This window comes from Xyrauchen texanus, chromosome 28 (genome assembly GCF_025860055.1).
Source record: "Xyrauchen texanus isolate HMW12.3.18 chromosome 28, RBS_HiC_50CHRs, whole genome shotgun sequence".
NCBI lineage: Eukaryota > Metazoa > Chordata > Actinopteri > Cypriniformes > Catostomidae > Xyrauchen > Xyrauchen texanus.
This window is the reverse complement of record NC_068303.1, coordinates 17,589,684-17,611,038: the sequence shown is the minus strand read 5'-3', so window position 1 is coordinate 17,611,038 and position 21,355 is coordinate 17,589,684. Positions and strand designations below refer to the sequence as shown.

Sequence of the window (21,355 nt, the reverse complement as noted above, 5' to 3'; positions counted from 1 at the left end):
AGGCCATAAGCTGGAATTGGAGCGAGCTCACAGAGTTCCGGCTCGGAGATCCGCAGAAGAAGACGATCAATTCTGGCCAAATTTCTGAGATCATCCGATAAAGATATCATGTTACATGAGGCGAGGAGTAAAGGAAGGATTTCTTGGAAGAACCACAGCATTTTCTTGTTCCCACACTTTGCGAATTCGACAAGAGAGAAAAGTGATCGATTCAAGGAATGCAAGAAACTCTTACATTAACGGAAGTTCGCTTTTGCACTGATGTTCCCAGCCAAAACAAAGGGACAGTCCTGAAACCATCCCCAACGACACCTTCCAACAGCTCCAGCTACAGTGCATCACCTCCACCTCCCCGACCTCAGCAGGGGCCTGGGCACCCCCACCAATGCCCACCTTAAAGGTACCCCCCACCCACCTCAGTGACGACTCTTTCCATCCATGAGAGGGACGTCAAAAAACTCTTCAGGAAACAGAAACCCCGGAAAGCTGCTGGCCCGGATGCTGTCTCCCCATCCAGCTTGAAGCACTGCACTGATCAGCTGTCTCCAGTGTTCACAGACATTTTCAACACCTCACTGGAGACATGTCATGTGCCAGCCTGCTTCAAGTCCTCAACTATTATCCCTGTTCCCAAGAAGTCAAGGACCACAGGATTAACGACTTCAGACCCGTCGCCCTGACCTCTGTGGTTGAGCGCCTTGTGCTTTCACACCTCAAAGACATCACCGACCCCCTCCTGGACCCCCTGCAGTTTGCATACAGAGCCAACAGGTCTGTAGACGATGCAGTCAACGTGGCCCTCCACTACATCCTCCAGTACCTGGACTCTGCAGGAACCTACGCCAGGATCCTGTTTGTGGATTTCAGCTCTGCCTTTAACACCATCATCCCGGCTCTGCTCCAGGAGAAGCTCTCCCAGCAAAGTGTGCCTGACTCCACCTGCAAGTGGATCACTGACTTCCTGTCTGACAGGAAGCAGCATGTGAAGCTGGGGAAACACATCTCCGACTCACAGACCATTAGCACTGGATCCCCCCAGGGCTGCGTTCTTTCTCCTCTGCTCTTCTCCCTCTCAGCTGCACCTCCAGTCACCAGTCCATCAAGCTTCTGAAGTTCGCGGATGACACCTCCCTTATTGGACTCATCTCTGATGGTGACGAGTCCGCCTACAGGTGGGAGGTTGACCACCTGGTGCAATCAAAACAACCTTGAGCTCAATGCTCCAAAGACAGTGGAGATGGTTGTGGACTTCAGGAAGAACTGCCCCCATCACCCTCTGTGACTCCACAATTGATACTGTGGAGTCTTTCCGCTTCCTGGGAACTATCATCTCCCAGGACCTCAAGTGGGAGCTGAACATCAGCTCCATCATCAAGAAAGCACAACAGAGAATGCACTTCCTGCGGCAGCTGAAGAAATTCAACCTGCCAAAGACAATGATGGTGCACTTCTACACAGCCATCATCGAGTCCACAATCTCTTTGAGCCACTCCCCTCTGGCAGAAGGCTGAGGTCCATCAGGACAAAAACCTTCTCTCTTGGCTCTCAACGAAGGCGGTCGCATTTTCTCACCCTCTCCCTACCCTTAACTTCCCTGCTTTACTCCTCTCGTCATATCTAGTCTACTGTCTTGTACTTGAGAGACTCTCTCAGCACTGCTCTTCAAACTAAGTCATCATGGATTTGATCAACTGGTCTCTCAACGCAATTGTCACCATCTTCTCGACGAGAAGCTTGGGTTCGGGGGAACCTGTCTGCCCTGACGGAACGTTCGCAGCTGGCTACACGATGGACGCGTGGGAGAGGTGGCGGGTCGTGTGTCTGGCGGCTCTTTCCGTGGAGGACGTTGAAGATATCTACCTATTCGGTACCATGATAACAGGTCTTCTGCTGATTGGATTAGGCATTGCCCTGGTTTATCGAGGAGTTAAGAAGACGGTGACAGCTGTCCAAAGCCTCACAAGGCTGCCCGTCATGATTGAAACAGTGGGCAGAGCTGTCTGCACTCAGACTGGGTCTATGAACCAAAATACGGATAACATCATGGAGAAGCTCACAGCTTTGCAAAGGCAAATGGATCGTTTCAGAGACCAAAATGGACCAGGAGAATAGCCGTGTAAATTAGAATGCGGCTACTCTCCTTAAGACCAAACAATCCCAATCTTATCTGTTTCGCCGCCCTCAACCAGCACTGGCCTTGGCCAAGGCCGCTGTTGGAACAACAACTCCCCGGAAGAGCACTGCAGTGAGCCACTCTCGCGTTCCTTCCCCGACTCCCCAGACACCTGGTGATTGTTGACTATGTCTGGGACCTGATCAAGGTTGTCTCCATGGCAACTTGCTGTGTATCGCTATGACAACCCTGCGGACTGAGGCACCTAGATTAGATGCTGGCATAGCGACTCTCCAGGCCTACACACACATGAACTCTTACACATATATACAGATATGCAATCATCCGCCCGATACCCTATCCCTCGCCTTGCAGCTTTGTACCCCCAGTCTGACAGGCGGGTCTGTGACCAGCGCCAAACATGGCTGCAGGTCCGGATGGCTGCTTGCCTGTGCTGGGCCACCTCCACCCCCAATCCCTCCCCTGTTGCAAGTCTTGTTCATGTTGTAGAGTGTACTGATTATGTGCTAATGTTGCTGAGGTGTTTTTTTCCCTGTTCCCACACTGTACTTCTTAAGGAGCATAGTCTGGGGGCTGCCTTTTTTTTCTCCTCTCCTCTCCTCATGTCATGCTGTATTTCTTCTAATTCCCTGTCTTCCTGTCCTGTCTATCCCCTTGTCATATGTATGTTTGTATGGACAGGTCGATGGCCAATTTCACTGGTTTACTATGTGACAATAAAGGACTACTACTACTACTACTACTACAACACCAAAACAAATTCCTTGTATGCGTAAAAAATGTACTTGGCAATGAAAAATACTTTTTCTGATTCTGAAGTAAACATCTACAATTCAAATATCTCAAACAGATCAAAGATAAATTAGGAAGACTCATTATTGTTTTAGCAGAAATTCAGGGGCAAAGGTTGATTTTGTCTAATAATTATGCACCTAATGCTGATGATCAGGGCTTTTTTATAGATCTTGAAGGGATGTTGCAAGCCTCTGGTCTTCATGATATAATATTGGGAGGAGACTTTAATCTTTTGATGGACTCAGTCCTTGATCATAGTGAAGCAAAAGTAAGTAAGCTCCAAACAGCAGATATTTGGAGACTTCTGAACCCATCTGGTAGGGATTATAATTTTTTTTTCATTAGTCCATATGATTTATTCTAGAATAGATATTTTTAAATATATATATCCAAGTCCCTCATTTCATATGTTGTTGATTGTTCAATTGGAAATATCTTGGTGTCAGATCACACCCTGGTGAGTTTAGAGGTGTTGCCACATACGGAGAAAAATAAATCATATAGTTGGCACTTTAATATATCCCTTTTGGAAAATCCTGAATTCCAACACATGTTAAAGGCTGAAATCAATGTTTATATTTAGACCAATTGGTCCTCAGTATCCTCTTTGGGTGTGGCTTGGGAGGCACTTAAGGCAGTTCTTAGGGTCGGATCATATAGTATACCTCATTCATCAAAGAAATCTAAAGCATGAGAACTTGTGGAGATGGAAGGGAATAATAAAAGGGCCAAGGAAGAGCGCCAAATGACATCTGATGGCCTCAGAGAACTGACACAATTGATATAGAGATAAAAAAATTATTTTGTCGCGGAAGGTGGAGTTTTGGCTATTCAGAGCATGACAGTCATACTTTAAGTCAGGGGACAAGGCAGGGAAGCTTTTGGCCAAAGCAGAGAGTCTTTTTCTACCATTCCCTCAGTGAAATCTGCTTGTGGTGAAATGTTTACCTCAGCCATTTGATATTAATAATGGTTTTAAAGAATTCTATGTTGATCTCTATAGTTACGCATCTTCGTCTACTGATGAAGATATTAGAAACTTTGTGGAACCATTAGAACTCCCTAAACTGATGACTGAGCAAAAAAATTATCTTTATTCTGAGATAACCTTGGATAATTATGGATTTTCCTACAGGCAAGGCTTCGGAGCCAGATGGCTTTGCTGCCTAATTGTTTTGATCTTATGCTACAGAATTGGCTCCACTTTTGCTAGAAGTTTATACGGACTGGAGTGGAGTGGTGGTGGCGTAGTGGCTAAAGCACAGGGCTGTTAATCAGAAGATCCTTGGTTCGAACCCCATGGCCACCACCATTGTGCCCTTGAGCAAGGCACTTAACTCCAGGTTGTTCTGGGGGGATTGTCCCTGTAATAATTGCACTGTAAGTCCCTTTGGATAAAAGCGTCTGCCAAATGCATAAATGTAAATGTACGGACTCATTAAAAAATGGAAAGCTTCTGCTAACCATGACACAAGCCTGGATCAGTCTAATTCTTAAAAAGGTAAGAGTTACTGTACAATTTTCCTGATCCAGCTAGACATAAAAATATTGTAAAAAATTTTGGCTAACCGATTGAGAAAAGTTAGGACATCTCTTATACATATTGATCAGGTGGGTTTATTCGGAGCCGCAGCTTTCCTGATAACATCAGGCGTCTCATCAATATCATGTGGTCAGTGGCGAATGATCAGACTCCTGTCCCTGCCATCTCATTTGATGCCGAAAAGGCATTTGATATGGAAAAATAGGATTATCTTTTTAAGATTTGGGGAATTTATGGGTTCGGGAATACTTTTATTGGATGGATTAAGTTACTTTATAGACACCGGTAGTGGCGGTACAAACAAATGTATTAATTTCAGATTATTTTACCCTGGATTCGGGCACCTGGCAAAGTTGCCCTCTTTCCCCATTATTGTACTGTCTTGCCCTGGAGCTATTAGCAGCCGTGATAAGAAAGGAAGATGATTTTCCAGGGGAGGTGGTGGGAGGTATGGCGTATAAGCTTTTGCTTTACGCAGATTATATTTTATTCTTCTTCTCCGACCCCACTAGATCTATGCCTTAACTCTACAGAATTATTAATTCCTTTTCTAAGATCTCTGGATACAGAGACAATTGGTCTAAATCCAAAGATTTGGCTCTGACAGCGTACTGCCCAGTAACGGCTTTTCAGCCAGGTGGCCCAAACAGGACATTTTTTTAATTTTGACCCCTTAATATAAAGGTTTTTGAGTGATGTGGGCAGGTGGGCTTTGTTACATTCATCTATGATTGGGAAGGTTCATGTTATTAAAATGAATTGTATTCAAAAATGCAAATACCAGCTACAGTCTCTCCCTGTAGATTTCCCCCTCTCTTATTTCAAGCAGTTTTATAGCATAGCTAAGTCCTTCATTTGGAATGGTTAGCATCCCAGATTACATTTCAATAAGTTACATAGGCCGATTGACAAAGGTAGGCTAGGCCTACCCAAGATTTTGTTTCATTATTATGCATTCAGTCTCAGATATAGAAGTTCTTGCCCCTATTTTGCCATGCAAAGCCTAACCAGAAAATTCACACACCGTTATCTCGCATTTGCATGTCACGCGGATTGTTTATTTTGGACATTTATTTAAATGTTGCCTCGAGCATATGGCTGAATCCAAAATCATGTATTAATAAGTCCTCTTTCTGCTGGTCAGAGTGGATTGTGAGGGAGGTTAATATGCTCAGTGACCTGGAGTGTTGAGATCTTTTGAAAATATGGTTCAACATTTCAGGATTCCCAGATCTGTTATTTAGGTATTAACACCTGCTCTGTACTATTTTTGGGAGTAGAATATACCCCTCCTAAAGTGGCAGATACTCTAGAAGTGGTGATTACTGCTTTTGGAAAATGTCATGTGCATCGGTGTATTACTCCCTGTTAATTTAGAGTATATTGTACAGAGCTTCAACTTCTCTCAAGAGATTAAGGGAGAAAGATTTAAACTTGGTATTGGAGGAGGGAGTGTGGGTTAGGATTCAAAACATTTCAAGTCTACATCTGGAGATTCAAGGGTGCATCTGATACAATTTAAGATTTTGCATTGATTCATTTGGACACCCTCTAGATTGTATAGGCTTGGTCTTAAAGACACACCCATCTGCTGGTAATGCCAATCAGAAAACGGGGACACAACCTATGTTTTTTGGGGTCGTGTTAAGATCCAATAATTTTGGTTGAGGGTTCAGAGCTTTATGTGTGACGTATTGGAAACTCAATTTTCATTTTGCCACAGACTCTGCATCTTAGGGGATTGGGTGGTCATTAATATTGAGGATAGTCACTTATTCAGTCAGTCCTAGTCAGAGTTATGGTTGGCCGACAAATTATCCTTATGGGGTGGAAGATGCTTGGGGCACCCTCGTTTCGGGATTGGTGCGGCGAGATGGCCGGGGTGGCAGCATTAGAGTAGGTGATTTTTAGAAGGCTGGGAAAATGGGATTTGTTTGACAGGAAGTGGGGTGGATATTTGGCTTTTTTGGAGGGTTTTTGGGGAGAGGCAGTGGAGGGGGATTTTTTGATTGATGTGTATGTGCCTTCATGTTTTTTTAAAGTATTTTTGCTCTAATTGTAAGTGACCACTGTAGTGCGTGTTTGTGTCAGGTGGGTGTTCGGGGGGAGGGGTTTTATGTATATAATTGATTCCATATTTTATGTTGTGTTTGTCTGTTTTGTGGATGGAATCAATAAAAACTGTTAATAACAAAAAATGTATTTATACTACACATAAACTAACACAACTATACAACATCCTATGTAATATATTTGAGTGAAAAACACAGTAAAAAACAGCCACAGTTAACTAAATATTTTGCAAAAAGACTTCTACACAGTGTCTCAAGTGAATCAGTAAATAATATTTTGGCCATCTAAGAACCAATTCACTAAAATAAAATTCGACTTGCGAAAGCTACATATAAGCAAATCTGTGAATCGTTTGTTTTATATGGTTCATTTACACGCCTTAACGAATGAATTCACTTAAATCATTTATACTTCACAATACTATATAAAAGAGAGAGGACAGTTTTGGTAAAGGTGTTGGATTACTCCTTCAGCTATATTGCTGAGTGCGAAATGAATTGCAGCAGTGTCAACCCACTTTTTCAGACGTCTAGGTTCCGGAAGTGTTTATTCCATAATGTTATTTTCCCATAAGTGTTTTATAAAATCCTTCATAAAAAAGTTCTAAACAATGAAACAAACCAACCTGCTATGAGGTGAATCACAACATTACAAACTTGGAAGCATTGACTGGAAGCAAAAGAGTATATTTGAAAACCAGACAAAAAGACAAAAGTACAAAATTGTGTACTTACTGACTTAAATGAAGGAATAAACTACAATCCCATGAAGCATTGTGAATAACATAAAAATCTAAAACTATTAAAGTTATTGATTATATGTATAGAAACAATATGTTGTACAGTCATGTGAAAAAGAATGGACACCCCATGAAAACCTTTGTCTTTTTCAACATATGTACATTAGATCTTCAGATCTTCATTTTAACAATATTGAGAGATGGAGGAAATAAACCAATACAACCGAAGAAATGTCTTCTTAAAATTATTTGTAAAATGTACTTAATAGAAATGCATTTTTTGGTGAGGAAAAAGATAGGACACCCCCACATTTATTTACTAATTAAAATGCATACATTTAGAATCAGGTGCACCACATCAGGTGCAAAAGATTAGAAGATTGTTAGAGTGGATTGTGTCTCATTTAAACCTTAGACATTTAGTTTGGTTTGCTCTTGATTGTTGAAGTGAGTGAAATCACCATGGGTGAGATCAATAGAGCTCTCTGAGGCCTTCAGAAAGAAGGTTGCCCAGGTCAGGCCGTCCTATACAGTTCAGCACAAGAGCAGACCGCAAGATGCTTAAAGAAGTCTCCAACAATCCTAAAATGTCATCTCGGGACCTACAGGTAGCTCTTGCCACAGTTGATGTCAAAGTACATGCATCTACCATACGAAAGAGACTGCACAAGTCTGATTTGCATAAGAGGTGTGCAAGGAGGTAACCCTTGCTGTCAAAAAAACCCATCAAAACAAAAGTTTGCCAGAGAACACCTTGACAAAGACCTGGACTTCTGGAACAATGTGCTTTGGACAGATTAATCCAAAGTTGAATTGTTTGGGCACAGTAACAGAAGAGATGTGTGGTGCAAACCAAAGACAGCATTTGAGCACAAGAACATCATAGCAACTGTGAAGCATGGGTGTCATGGTTTGGGGCTGCTTTGCTGCAGCAGGGCCTGGCCAGCTCACTATCATAGAAACCAATATGAATTCTTCATTGGATCAGAGGGTGCTTGAGGAAAATGTAAGACCATCTGTCCGAAAATTTAAGTGGATGTGGACTATGCAACATGACAATGACCCAAAACATTCCAGTAAATTTACCAAGGAATTGCTCAAAAGAAAGAAATGGAGAGTTCTAGAATGGCCAAGTCAAAGCCTGGACCTTAATCCTATTGAGATGCTGTGGGGTGATTTGAAAAGGGCTGTGCATGCAAGAAACCCCTCAAACATCACACATCTGAAAAAAATCTACAATGAGGAAAGGGAAAAACGTTCTCCCAGTCGATGTCAGAGACTGGTAGAAAGTTATAGGAAACGTCTTATTGAGGTTATTTCAGCCAAAGGGGCAATACCAGCTATTAGGGCATAGGGTGTCCTAACTTTTTCCTCAGTAGCAATTGGCATAGTACATTTTTTGTTAAATAAATGATATCATGGTTAAAATGTCATTGTTTTGGTTCAATTACATCACCTTTATCTCTAGATTCTGTTTGAAAGAAGATAAAATATTGATATGTCCATATTTCTTAAAAAAGATAGAAATATTTAATGGGGTGTCCTAATTTTTTCACATGACTGTATATTAAGTTTGTTGCAAAATAGAAAGATATATACAAATATATTAACTCAGCAAAAAAAAAAAAAAAGAAAAGTCCCTTTATCAGGACACTGTATTTTAAAGATCATTTTGTAAAAATCCAAATAATTTTACAGATCTTTATTGTAAAGTTTTTAAACAACGTTTTCTAAGCTTGTTTAATGAACCACCAGTAGAACGGTTGTTAAGACACTAACTTACAGACAGTAGGCAATTAAGGTCAGAGTTATAAAAACTTAGAACACTGAACAGACCTTTCTACTGACTCTGAAAAACACCAAAAGAAAGATGCCCAGGGTCCCTGCTCATCTGCATGAATGTGCATTTGGCATGTGAGGACTGCAGATGTGGCCAACGCAATAAATTGTAATGTCCGTAGTGTGAGACGCCTAAGACAGTGCTACAGGGAGGCACGAATGACAGCTGATTGTCCTGGCAGTGGCAGACCACGTGTAACAACACCTGCACAGGATCGGTACATACAAATATCACACCTGCGGCACAAGTACAGGATGGCAACAACAACTGCCCGAGTTACACCAGGTATGCACAATCCCTCCATCAGTGCTCAGACTGTCCGCAATATGCTGAGAGTGGCTGGACTGAGGGCTTGCAAGCCTGTTGTAAGGCAGATCCCTACCAGACATCACCGGCAACAACGTCGCCTATGGGCACAAACCCACCTTCGCTGGACAAGACAGGACTGGAAAAAAGTGCTCTTCACTGAAGAATCTCACCAGGGGTGATGGTCGGACTCACGTTTATTGTTGAAGTAATGAGTGTTACACCAAGGTCTGTACTCTGGAGCGGGATCGATTTGGAGGATCCATCATGGTCTGGGGCGGTGTGCCACAGCATCATCAGACTGAGCTTGTTGTCATTGCAGGCAATCTCAACGCTGTGTGTTACAGGGAAGACACCCTCCTCCTTCATGTGGGTACCCTTCCTGCAGGCTAATCCTGACCGTCCAGCATGACAATGCCACCAGCCATACTGCTCGTTCTGTGCGTGATTTCCTAGGGCCATTCCCCCCAGAAATGTCCTTGAACTTGCAAGTGCCTTGGTGGAAGAGTGGGGAGACGTCTCACAGCAAGATCTGGCAAATCTGGTGCAGTCCATGAGGAGGAGATGCACTGCAGAACTTAATGCAGCTGGAGGTCACACCAGATACCAACTGTTACTTTTGATTTTAAATCAATTTTGATTTTTTACTTTTTCCACTGTACTGGATATGGGTATGATGCCTGTCCTGATCTATAAGTACTTCCACTGAGAGAATTTGGAAAATATCGCTTCCTTACACTGGCACAACTTTTGCCCTGATTATGATCCTGGTGCCCTGCTGGATTGGCATTCGGATAAACTACCGTGCACCACAGTATTCTAAGATTATCACCACAGTGAGTTATATATTTTATGTGTGAATTCAAGCATGGATATATATACTTTTAGAATGATAATAAGCCATAATAGAGGATAAATCCCATTGCCACATGTTGACAGCAGATATATCCTGTTTTATGCTCCGAAGGTTGGGTTGACTAGACTTGGGTTGATGAATACTATCTTTTGCTCCTAGGGTGGGTTGTCTCTCATGCTCATCTCTTATGTTGTTATTGGCATTCTGGCTGCTGTTGGAGATAGAGGCACAATTTTCATTGTGATGATTCCTCAACTTATATCCATAGCTGCACTGATGCCACTGAATGGATACACATATGGATATATCTTGTCAACTCTGATCAAGATGAATGCATCTTACGTATGCCACTTTGTTCTAACAAGGCCTGTATTACAATTGGGGCAATACTGCCCAAGATGTCATTTAGCAACAGTAGTCTGTTTGTTCTCAATAGACAAAAGAAAAAATTATCTGATTAATTCATTGTTCAGTCACACTGGAATTGTAATTACTGCCTTGTTCATTTTTGTCATTTGTTCATCAGTTTCAGATGTACTACTGCTGTGAAAGTAGGTTGTCAGAACAACCAGCTGTGCATTGCAATCTTCTAGGTGGCATTTCCCTCTTAACTCATTGTTCAGCTATTAGTCTACAACTGTATCTGTTTATCATACAGTGCTGCTTGAAAGTTTGTGAACCCTTAAGAATTTTTAAATTGTAAGACATAGATTATGACTTAAAACATCAGATTTTCACACACGTCCTAAGAGTAGATAAAGAGAACCAAATTAAACAAAAGAGACAAAAATATGTTCATTTATTGAGGCAAATTATTGCTAACATTTATGACACTGTGTGGACAGAGAAGCAAAATAGACATTTTTGGTTTAAATGAGAAGCATTATGTTTGCAGAAAGGAAAACACTGCATTCCAGCACAAGAAACTTATCCTATTTGTGAAACACGGCAGTGGTAGCATCATGGTTTGGGCCTGCTTTTCAGCATCTGGGCAAGGTCGGCTTGCCATCCTTGTTGGCAATAATTTGCCTCAATAAATTACAAAGTATAACACTTGTCTCATTTGTTTAATTGGGTTCTCTTTATTTACTCTTAGGACTTGTGAAAATCTGATGATGTTTTAAGTCATATGTAAGAAAATTCTAAAGGGTTCACAAACTTAACCACTGTATTTTCAAATGTGATTCTCATTTTTGGAAGAAAAAAACAAGTCTCATTACTAAAGTTGTTCAAGAATTTATTTGTTATTACAGTGTTACACAAACATTCAAAGAACTTTCATGTGTACTATTTGTATGATGAAAGATAATAAAAAGAAATGTAGCAACAAATGAAAAACATGCATCAAAACAGACATGACCTCGATTCAAAATGATCTGATTTCCACATAAAACCACTCAAATGAGAGAGAGAAAAAAAAGCTATCCAATACTACAGCATACTAAAATTGAATCCTCTCTTCTCAAAATGAGAAATGCGTGGTGCAAAAAAAAAAAAAAAAAGAAAAAGCTTAGTTTATCCAAACAAGAAGTCAACATTGAAATGTGTATACACAATCAGAAATGAAATACATACTATATATATGAATAGGCTTGTGTAAGATACAGGGGGTTTTACAAAAGTTATAGCATGTATAACAAGACCTCTTTACTCATGCAACATGGGAGGAAATGCAGATAATTCTTTGACAGAGTGAGATTATGTTAAATAGCCACATTACGAACAATTCTCACATATAATCCTGAAGAAACAAAAAAATATCTGCCAATACCCTTAAACAAGCAGAAGCTGTATTTTGTAAATCATCAGGAGGACGCGTCACAGTTGAAGGGTATTAGCAACGTTATTTTATTCAATTTGTTGGAATTAAAATGGCTCGGAATACACTGGGCTTCTTCCCAATTTTGCATCTGCACTTACATGGTCAAGCTGGCAATTCTATTCTCACCTTAAACTGCAGCACGTTACAATCAGCTTCAAGCCCTGTTCTTGTCTGTCATAATATAACATACAAAAGATTATTCATAAAAACGGCAAATCAAACCTCACTCTGAACATGGTGATAAAAAGAAACAATCAAAAAGTACCCATTTCAGACATGTAATTTTAGAAATAATAATAACAGCTGTATTGTCCTGATTTAAGGTGACAAGTTCTATCTGTAAAATACCTTTAAGACAGCAACTGAGCCCCTGCTTTGACACTCCAAAACTTCTGTCATGGAGAGAGACTGACTCTCTAATTTTAGGACTTAAACTGACCAATATTGCTGCTATAAACCTCACCAACCTCTTGCAGTTTTTGACCATAGAAGTATTTCTAAGCCCTAAGAACAGCAGAGTCTAATGAAGACTGTCAGTGGATGGGGAACGGGACAGTGGGGGTCGCTGTGCTGGGGTCGGTGGTGATGCAGATTCAGCACGTGACGCATCCTTTGCTTCTTTGGGCCGCACAGGAGAAGTACTGGCTGAACGGGAGTGACTTCTGGAGCGGTTATGTGATTTGGGGCTGTGGGAACGGGAGCGGCTGCGAGAGCGTGATGGGGAGCGCCCTCGGGAACGAGAACGGGATGAGCTATTTGAGCGCGAGCGAGTCCTGGATCTACAAGATAAGAGAACATTCAGAAAACAAAGACATCAATGCACTCCTCACTGCAGGTCTGGTTACCTAATGGCAAATGGACTACTGTGTGCAGTCATTTTCTTCTTTCTAATATATTAATTTCATTATGTGGAAATAAATTGGACGACAAAACAAACATAAGATATCTAGCATTTAAAAAAAAAAAGTTAATTCATTTTCTTTAGCAATTGAACACTGCATTTAATTTCACCATTATGAAATGCAGGTTAACAATATATCCTAAGAATAACTTACTTTTTCCTGCCTGCTGGAACAAGCTTGATTTTCCTTCCATTGATCTCCTTCCCAGATAACTTCTCCAGGGCATTTTGTAGATCACTATGTGAAGCAAACTCAACCACACTACAAATTGTAAAGTAAAAGTGAGGGAGAAAAAAAAAAAAGCAGAACACCACATTGAACCAGACAGACTAAATCAATGCATTTCTCTTTACTGTGCGACAATTAGCCATTTAATATGAAGCGATGAATTAACCCAATATTAACCTAAAAAGCTGAAAAAAATTCAATCTAAGATGTATCTACAGGCTAAAAAATTGTGTGTTAAGGAGTGGTCACACTACACTTTGATCATGACAAATTTATGACACCACATCGGACAGGAAATGGTCAACTTGGAGGGCTTTTGGTTTGAATAAAAAAAAAAAAAAAATCACAAATAATTGAGATTCAAAACATTAAAATATACAGTCAACTCACTTTCCTGCAACAATAAAAACATGCAGCTTTGAAATATGTATTGCTTTTGCTCCACGAGGTCAGTGTGAGATAGGGTTGCTCAGATGCCAAAATGTTGGCTTCAGTACGATACCAGCCTTGGTACCAATACCAAATCGATACCATAATTAAATAAAAAGCCTCAGATGTTTTATGATAATCCACAGAAAATGACAATTAAAAGTACGGCATAAAGTCTCACAGATACAAATTATGTGTTTCCATTTAAATTTTTCTGGATTGTGTTAAATGTTTTAATTAAATGTCATGATCAAATTGATACATACAATTTTAAATCAAATAAAAATATAATTCTTCATACATACACATATATATATAAAGATTTTGATAAAATAAAATGCTTCACAACAGGGCTTCACAGTATTAGTGAAAGATTAATGGGGGGTAAAAAAAAATTGCCTGTGGCACAAGGCTGCTCGCGTTTGTTATATTGCTTACAGATAATACTATTTAATATTACATAATTGTTATTATGAGTATTACTGCTACTTTTTGAACATTACATTTGTATACAGTAGTTATATTTTTCTGTCTTCCAAGTTAATGCATCCAGTTGAATTTTATTTTGACACAGACAAACATTTATTCCATCAATGCTGGGATACTCCGGTCAACTCTAGCTGAAATCTTTGAACTGTACCAGAGGAGCTCATAAGTGTTAACCGTTTATACAATAAACAAACTGGATGAAAATTAAGCACTGGTAGCGTGTTGAGTTTATGCGCATGCATGCTCCCGTGTGTGTGTGGGAATCACATGACAGAGCGCACGCACCTCGTTCATTCTGTAGCATGCAGCGCATTTGACTATATTATTTAATTAAATTACATCCTTCTGCTGTTTAAAGATCACACATTGCACATATCCAGGGGAGTTTTATTTTGTTTTTCAAATTGTCAATGATTTAATCTCAAATTTGTCACCTCATTTGAGCATATATGGTATGTGTAGTGTGACCACACCTTATATTAATATTCCAGGCTCAATGTAAATTAATCTCAATAAACAGCATTTGTGGCATAATGCTGATGACCACAATCCCTCTTTGTTTAAAAAAAATCTGGGTTTCAGTAAGGCACTTACCATTGAAGTGAATGTGGCTAATCCAGAACCATTAAAAGCAAAATCACAAGATGCAAACAATATGAAAAGTTAACATTATTTTAGTGATAATCACTTTCTAACATTTTCTATTTAATGCTTTATAAATTCTGTCAATTGAGTTTAACTTGTATTGAACCCAGAATATTTCTTTAACTGTTACTATTTGGTGGCAAATCAGTAACTGAAAACAAATTTCAGCCTACAAAAATGTTAAGAAATGAAATATCTGTGATATATATATATATAAAACAGCAAGCTCACCCCTCATTTAGCTTTGGACGATGGGCATCTGCAAAAGTAACCTCTCCGGCTTGTCTCATGAAATCCTTTAAATCCTACACACATTACACCAGCAAATTTAGTTAGCCAAGTCATTTACATGATCCTCTTTACACATGTGTTAAGTTCTATATGACCCATCAAATTTGGGGTCAGAGAAACTCTCAGCTCATGATCAGGCCCAGTGTTCCTTGTTGAATATTCTACATCAGTTGCACAAGTTTATAAGAATCAAGATTTCTTAATAGGAAAACTACAACATTTGGGGGAAAAGGTATGTGTATGGCACAAAACAGTAGCCCCATTTCATGGTCCTACAAAACTCTATCAAAGCTTCGTAAGGCTTGTTCTGGCTTATGAATTGTAACTAGATGCATAACGAAGACTTCTGTGTCTCGTAAGCCAAGAGTGTCAAGTAAGGAATAGAGTGGTGGTATATCAAAGAAAAGAACAATCGGGACCAAGGCAACTTGCAATTGCTTGGAATGCTTCGACATTCTTGGTCCCAAGACTACACAACTTAGACTATCAGTGGAACTATGGAGCAGCTTGTAAAAAGGGCCCCAAATTTAGTTAATGGTACTTTTACATTTATCTGTATTCCCACTGCAGACACATTCTTACCAAAGTAACAAAACAGAAGTATATTTGGAAGGGCAAAGGGCTTCCCTTCACCAATCAAATCCTATTTGTGCCCTCCCCCGAGGGCACTGAGAGTGAACAGGGAGGAATGAGATTAGACTAATACCTGGGAACGTACCCATCTGGCTGGGGCCACTTGGTTTCTCCTAGACCATAACCTGGAGATTTTATCCTCGGCCACGTGTGTGGAACCACCAGAGTATAACGATCGAAGCCTCTCAAATTACCGAACCCCTCGATTGATTACACCAGAGTTTTGCTCTGTTTCTTTCTTTCACTCTCTTTCTGCCCCTCTCTGTTTCGATCTCTCTTTCACTCTCTGTCTCTCTCTCTCTCTCTTTCGGCACCGTCACAAATTGTGCTTTGTAGCGGCAGCCAGTGCTTCTAGAGCGAGAGGGCATCACTCACAGAGAGCTCTCATGCGATCGGCGGAGGTCAACTAGGCGTGGGACACAATGGGAGTGGCTTAAGCAGAGAGGGACCCTGTAGGGGTTAACTCCATTACCGAGCTCTTCCATACGACACAACAGTCAGGCTGGCAAATAGAGGGTTGAACAATTGGTTAAAACAGAGGCAAAGTGACTTAATCTTACTCTTTCCTCCTCTATCACAAATTGACTTTTTTTTGAAGAATTTATTATATGACCTTAAATTTGAAAGCTCAAAATAAACTCTTTTCCACTATCGGACCAGTGCGATTCAGGGCCATTAACTGGTCAACCAGGGCCAATGGCTTTGGACCTCGAGCCGCAAGACCAAAATCGATCTGCATACTCCAGTGGTTTAATTAATGTCATCTGGAGCAATCCAGTTGGTTTTGGGTGAGAACTGACCAAAATATAATTCCTTTTCACTGTACATCTTGCCACTGCAGTTTATAGGCACGATTTCAAGCTCCATTACACTTCCTAGTGCTTGGCGAATGCGCAGAGCTCTAAATGGCACTGTAGGAAGTGTAATCGTGCTTTAATATGCTGCCCTTATGACAACCTCACACACCCCGCCCATTTCTCAAGCAAGAGGGAAACTCAAGTTGAGGTATAAAACTCTGGAGACTAGTTAGCCCTCTAAACGAACAAGGATTTGTACAGTGCATGCAATTTTTTACCGAACTCGTATTGCTGTGCATTGGACACACAACTTGGCAAGTTCGGCAACAATATACTCAAATCATGTCTTTCAGCAGAAGCCGTCAAACTGATGTTCCACATTTTCGTCAGCCAAAATATTCAGAACAGCCCTGATTTGGTCTACTGAACAGAACTGACGATTCTCCACTCTCCGTTGAGGTAAGCTAGTGAAACTCTGTATTTGATATTGACCCCACCTCAATCCGCAGTTGGCCTTTTTTGTCCCAAGGGTAATCGGTGGGCAAGGGCACTTGGTGTTTGGGCCCGAGGCGGCATGATGAAGCCCCGGAAGTGCCAGTGGGAACACAACTGGCCCTGGCATGCACTAGCACGTTCGCATTTGGCCCGATAGTGGAAAAGCAGCAAATGATGCTTGGTGTGACCTTTTGCCATTGATTTACATTTAATTGGGTAGCACAGCTTTTTATATATTCTAATGATTTAAGGAATCTTCATTTGCTGTCATTCAAAATGCTTTGGAAAATAGCTCTCTGTCTCACCAATAGTTGAAAGGAAATATTTGAACGCTCACCTGCCAGCTGACTCTGGAAGACAAATTCTCCACAATGAGGCGATTCTCAGTACGCATTGGTGGAGGGTTCCTAAATAGTAAATCAACAATAGTTATTAACAGAGAATGATTTTCCAAGTAGAAAACCCTACCTGTATGAACACAATACACCTTTGAGATTTATATATTCACTCAGAACACATACAATACAACTCAATGTTACCTTCGGCTGTCCTGAGAGCCACGAGCATACCGACCAGGGAAACGTCCTCCACTGGCTCCACGACCTCTGCCCCCACGCAGACGGACGCGGGCATGCTCAATGGTCACCCTGCAAAACACAAAAGATATTTAATACATGCATTTGACCACCCACTAGAATGTTGACAGTAAAGAAACACATGAGCGCTGTACTATGGCCCCGTTTACACCTAGTATTAACATAAATCTCATGCAATCTTATAAAAAGGGTTCAGGTGAGACACCGTTTACACCTTGTGGTAACATGCATCTCAAAGCAAATCCTGTGACCAGTTGTGATTGGATTTCAGGAGAGGATCTTTGATTTTCTGACATCACATATCACTTACTAGGGATGTGCCATGGTGGACAACTAATAGAAGCCTAACAACTGACTAGGCCATTAGTGGGGTCAACTAATAACATTAATATTTCCCTCAGCATAGTCAACTTTGGCATGCTCACTTTGGATATTAAATCACCATTTCCTGTAAAGTGGTTTTGAAACAATAGGCTATGTATTATGAAAAGTGCTACACAAAACTGGAGGCTTGACCTGATTCTGCACCAATTAAAACATACCTCTCATTGCAGAGCTCTTTTCCATCAAGCTCATAGACTGCATCCTCAGCATCTCTAGGATCATCAAATTCCTATAATGCATTAAAGGTTACCATCTGTGGTATATCATATTACACAGATGATTACTTAAAACACTTTAATACATGGATGTGGTTCAAAATAAGATGAGCTGCATACCTAGACAGCCTTTTTAGGCATCACAAAAATGGTCAGATGCCCAAAAACACCTTCTAGGTAGGCAGCTCACTAGGTTGAGACACAGTTCATGGGCTCTTACTATAGTAAGAGGTTGGGCATTAACCTGCATGCATACACAAAGCTTGACCAATCACTGGCAGGGGCATCACTAGACAGCTTTTGAAGTGAACATTTTTCCTCATCAGTGATTTAATCAAATATACATTCACCCCCTCCTCCGAAACAGCACCTCATATGCAACGAAGATAATAAAGGGATGGTTCATCCAAAAATTATAATTCACTCACACTCATGCCATCCCAGATATGTATGACTTTCTTCTGCTGAACACACATGACATTTTATGGAAGAATGTTCCAGCTCTGTAGGTCAATACAATGCAAGTGCATGGGGTCGAGACCTTTCAAGCTCCAAAAATCACAAAGGCAGCAAAAAGTAATCCATAAGACTCCAGTGGTTTAACATACGTCTTCCGAAGCAACGCAATCACTTTGGGTGAGAAACAAACATACTTTTTTTTTCTTACTGTAAATCTTCACTTTAAGAATGTATAAGTGAAAATGTATAGTAAAAAAGGACTTAAATATGGATCGGTTTTCTCACCTATTATATAACTTTGGTTAGCATATATTAAACCACTGGAGTCATATGGATTACTTTTATGCTGCATTTGTGATTTTTGGAGCTTAAAGGTTATGGTCAACATTCACTTGCATTGTTTGATACTACAGAGCTGAAATTGTTTTCTAAAAATCTTCATGTCTTCAGCAGAAGGTGGTCATACACACCTAGGATGGCATGAGGGTGAGCAAATGAGAGAATTTTAATTCTTTAAAATGTTACCAATTGATTTGTAGGAGGAAAATGACTGAAACTGGGAAGTTTAGAAAGACTTCAAATACACATTTTCAGCTGTGTAAATGAGTAGCGATTTGAATGGTTCAAATTGTTGTGAATTAATATCCCGTTTTACAATTTCTTCATTTGCTAAAAGTTTGCTTGTTGAATGACACAAGCTACTTAAAGCTAATGCTTGCTAATCTCTTGCTTCTTTCACAAAGGATTGGGGGCGAATACTAGCTAGTTTGCTCAAATTGCTAATAGTAGATTTTAGCTAATAAGCTCTGATTTTTAATTTATGCAACGCATAGATTAGCTGTTTGCCGGGCACGCTCAGTGGAATGATGAAAAGTCAACATGGTTTGTCAATTAAAAAAAAAAAAAGTAACTAATGAGATATATAGATATATATAAACAGTTCCAAGTTTAATTAAAACATGAATGTAGATAATCGTCACAATGCCATTTATTTAAATTCAGCTGTAAAATAAACCGGTAAAATAAGACGGTTTTATTAAATTATATCCATCCATCTTATTTTTTATTTATTTATTTATTTATTTTTTAGACAAAATGCTACTCCCAAAGTCACCAGAATTGAATGCTTGGTGATATTTTTGGAAAATTTGTCTCCCAGGGAGACATGCCCCCGGACCCCCTTAGAAAAAAGGGAATTCATTATTGAACGGCCTGAGCCACAATGGTGATAAAAGTCGGCGAACGCCACTGATCAGTGCTGGTTACAGATTACAATGTCAGTAGCAATATTTCTCAAGAAGACAAATAAAAACATTTTCAATGCTTACAACGAATCCGAAGCCTCTTTTCAGGTCAATGTCTCTTATTCTTCCATACCCCTTGAAGAACCGCTCGACGTCTTTCTCCCGAGCAGAGGGGTTCAACCGACCGATGAAAATGCGACTGCCGCTCATCTTCTTTAAAAAACAAAAATGTAAACGATCACATGTTAAAAACAATCGTAATGTAACTGATTCATATCACTTTGAAACCGTCAACGAGTGACGCATTTCTGCAGCGCTCGAGGCCCTTTGAAAAACACACCCCACATATAGCACGAGCTAAATAACATGTAATTCGCTCCACAATACACACATCCGTTTAACCAATGCATTCTTATAAAAACAGAATTTAAGTGTAAAACAAATAATCTGTCTAATGAACTTACCAGTCTATTTTTTTTCTCTGGTGAGTATGTCGTGTATGTGCAAACAGCTCCCTTCTCACAAAATGGAGTCAGTCACAGTAGAGCCAAGAGGGAACTTCCGCCAGAGCCTATTACTCAGAGACGCGCCACTGATATTAAAATGAATGGGAGAACGGATGTAGAAAAGAGGTCCCGCCTTACAGGTGAAAGAGCCAATCAACTCTTAGATACAGAAATCGCCTCGCGCATTAGCGGGACAATCTGATGTAACGAAGCACAATTTATAATTCCAGGGTTGTCAGATTTTACTGCTATTAAATAAAAAAATGTTCTTTGATTGTAATCTTGACCGACCGTTTTAAAATGTCGGTCGTTACCTATTCAATAGATAGGAGCTGCTCTTGTATGCCGCTTGTTTCCATAAAAACTGCTACCCCCAGAACGTTCCATTCTAAAAATGGTTGCAGAGTGGACTGACTTGCTAGAGGACTTTGCTTTCCGCCCAGCGCTGGTCTGAGATCAGCTCAGAACACAAATAACGTGTTCCCATTAGATACAGTATACTATTAATTTGTATATGCCTGAATCGACCTGCCATATTTGTCCTAACCTACTATACATTAAACTAGTGTATTTGGCGTATGTACGTGTATATCAAGATCCACCAATAGATTGCGCTAACGTTATTATCACTAATATTGATTATATTAGTGATAATATAAATAATATTACGTTCAGAATTATACAAAGGAACCACGTAATTACTCTTGACGTCACTCAACATGAAACCGCGCTTCCGGGTTCTTTCGAACTGCATAATTTAATTGTGGAAATAAGCAACGCTGCAGTTTTAATAATATTTTAAGCTTTATATAATGTAATAATGTCTTTTAACGTTAACAAAGGTTATTGTCGAGAATATCTATGGTTTAATGTTTAGAAATTACGTGGATTATTTTCTGAATAATTGGCGAAACAAGTTTAAACTTGGCTCAAT

At 40.1% G+C, this 21,355-nt stretch overlaps 1 protein-coding gene across 4 annotated transcripts; it reads right to left on the bottom strand.

Annotated features, from left to right (window-relative positions):
* Positions 1-11,512: 11,512 nt before the first annotated feature.
* LOC127621942 (serine/arginine-rich splicing factor 5-like) lies at positions 11,513-20,504 on the bottom strand. Of its 4 annotated transcripts, none has more exons than XM_052095765.1 (8): positions 20,380-20,501; positions 20,000-20,128; positions 18,156-18,226; positions 17,557-17,664; positions 17,355-17,424; positions 15,033-15,106; positions 13,164-13,271; positions 11,513-12,887 (listed from the first exon to the last, which is right to left on the bottom strand). In XM_052095765.1, the coding sequence occupies exons 2-8, from the start codon at positions 20,123-20,125 to the stop codon at positions 12,629-12,631; spliced, it is 816 nt and encodes a 271-aa protein (XP_051951725.1). In that variant the 5' UTR covers positions 20,126-20,128; positions 20,380-20,501; the 3' UTR covers positions 11,513-12,628. The 4 variants fall into 4 exon arrangements, 1 of the variants encoding a protein (XP_051951725.1); XR_007967924.1 differs by lacking the exon at positions 11,513-12,887 and adding an exon at positions 15,811-16,227 and having other exon boundaries at positions 13,197-13,271; positions 20,380-20,504; XR_007967923.1 differs by lacking the exon at positions 11,513-12,887 and adding an exon at positions 15,799-16,227 and having other exon boundaries at positions 13,210-13,271; positions 20,380-20,504.
* Positions 20,505-21,355: the final 851 nt, after the last annotated feature.

Coding starts and splice junctions, on each gene's coding strand:
- LOC127621942 (XM_052095765.1), bottom strand. CDS start 20,125: ATGAGCGGCAGTCGCATTTTCATCGGTCGGTTGAACCCCTCTGCTCGG. Junction 18,227..19,999: donor AAAGAGGCTTCGGATTCGTT/GTAAGCATTGAA, acceptor AATGCATTATAG/GAATTTGATGATCCTAGAGA. Junction 12,888..13,163: donor GTTCCAGCAGGCAGGAAAAA/GTAAGTTATTCT, acceptor CTTATCTTGTAG/ATCCAGGACTCGCTCGCGCT.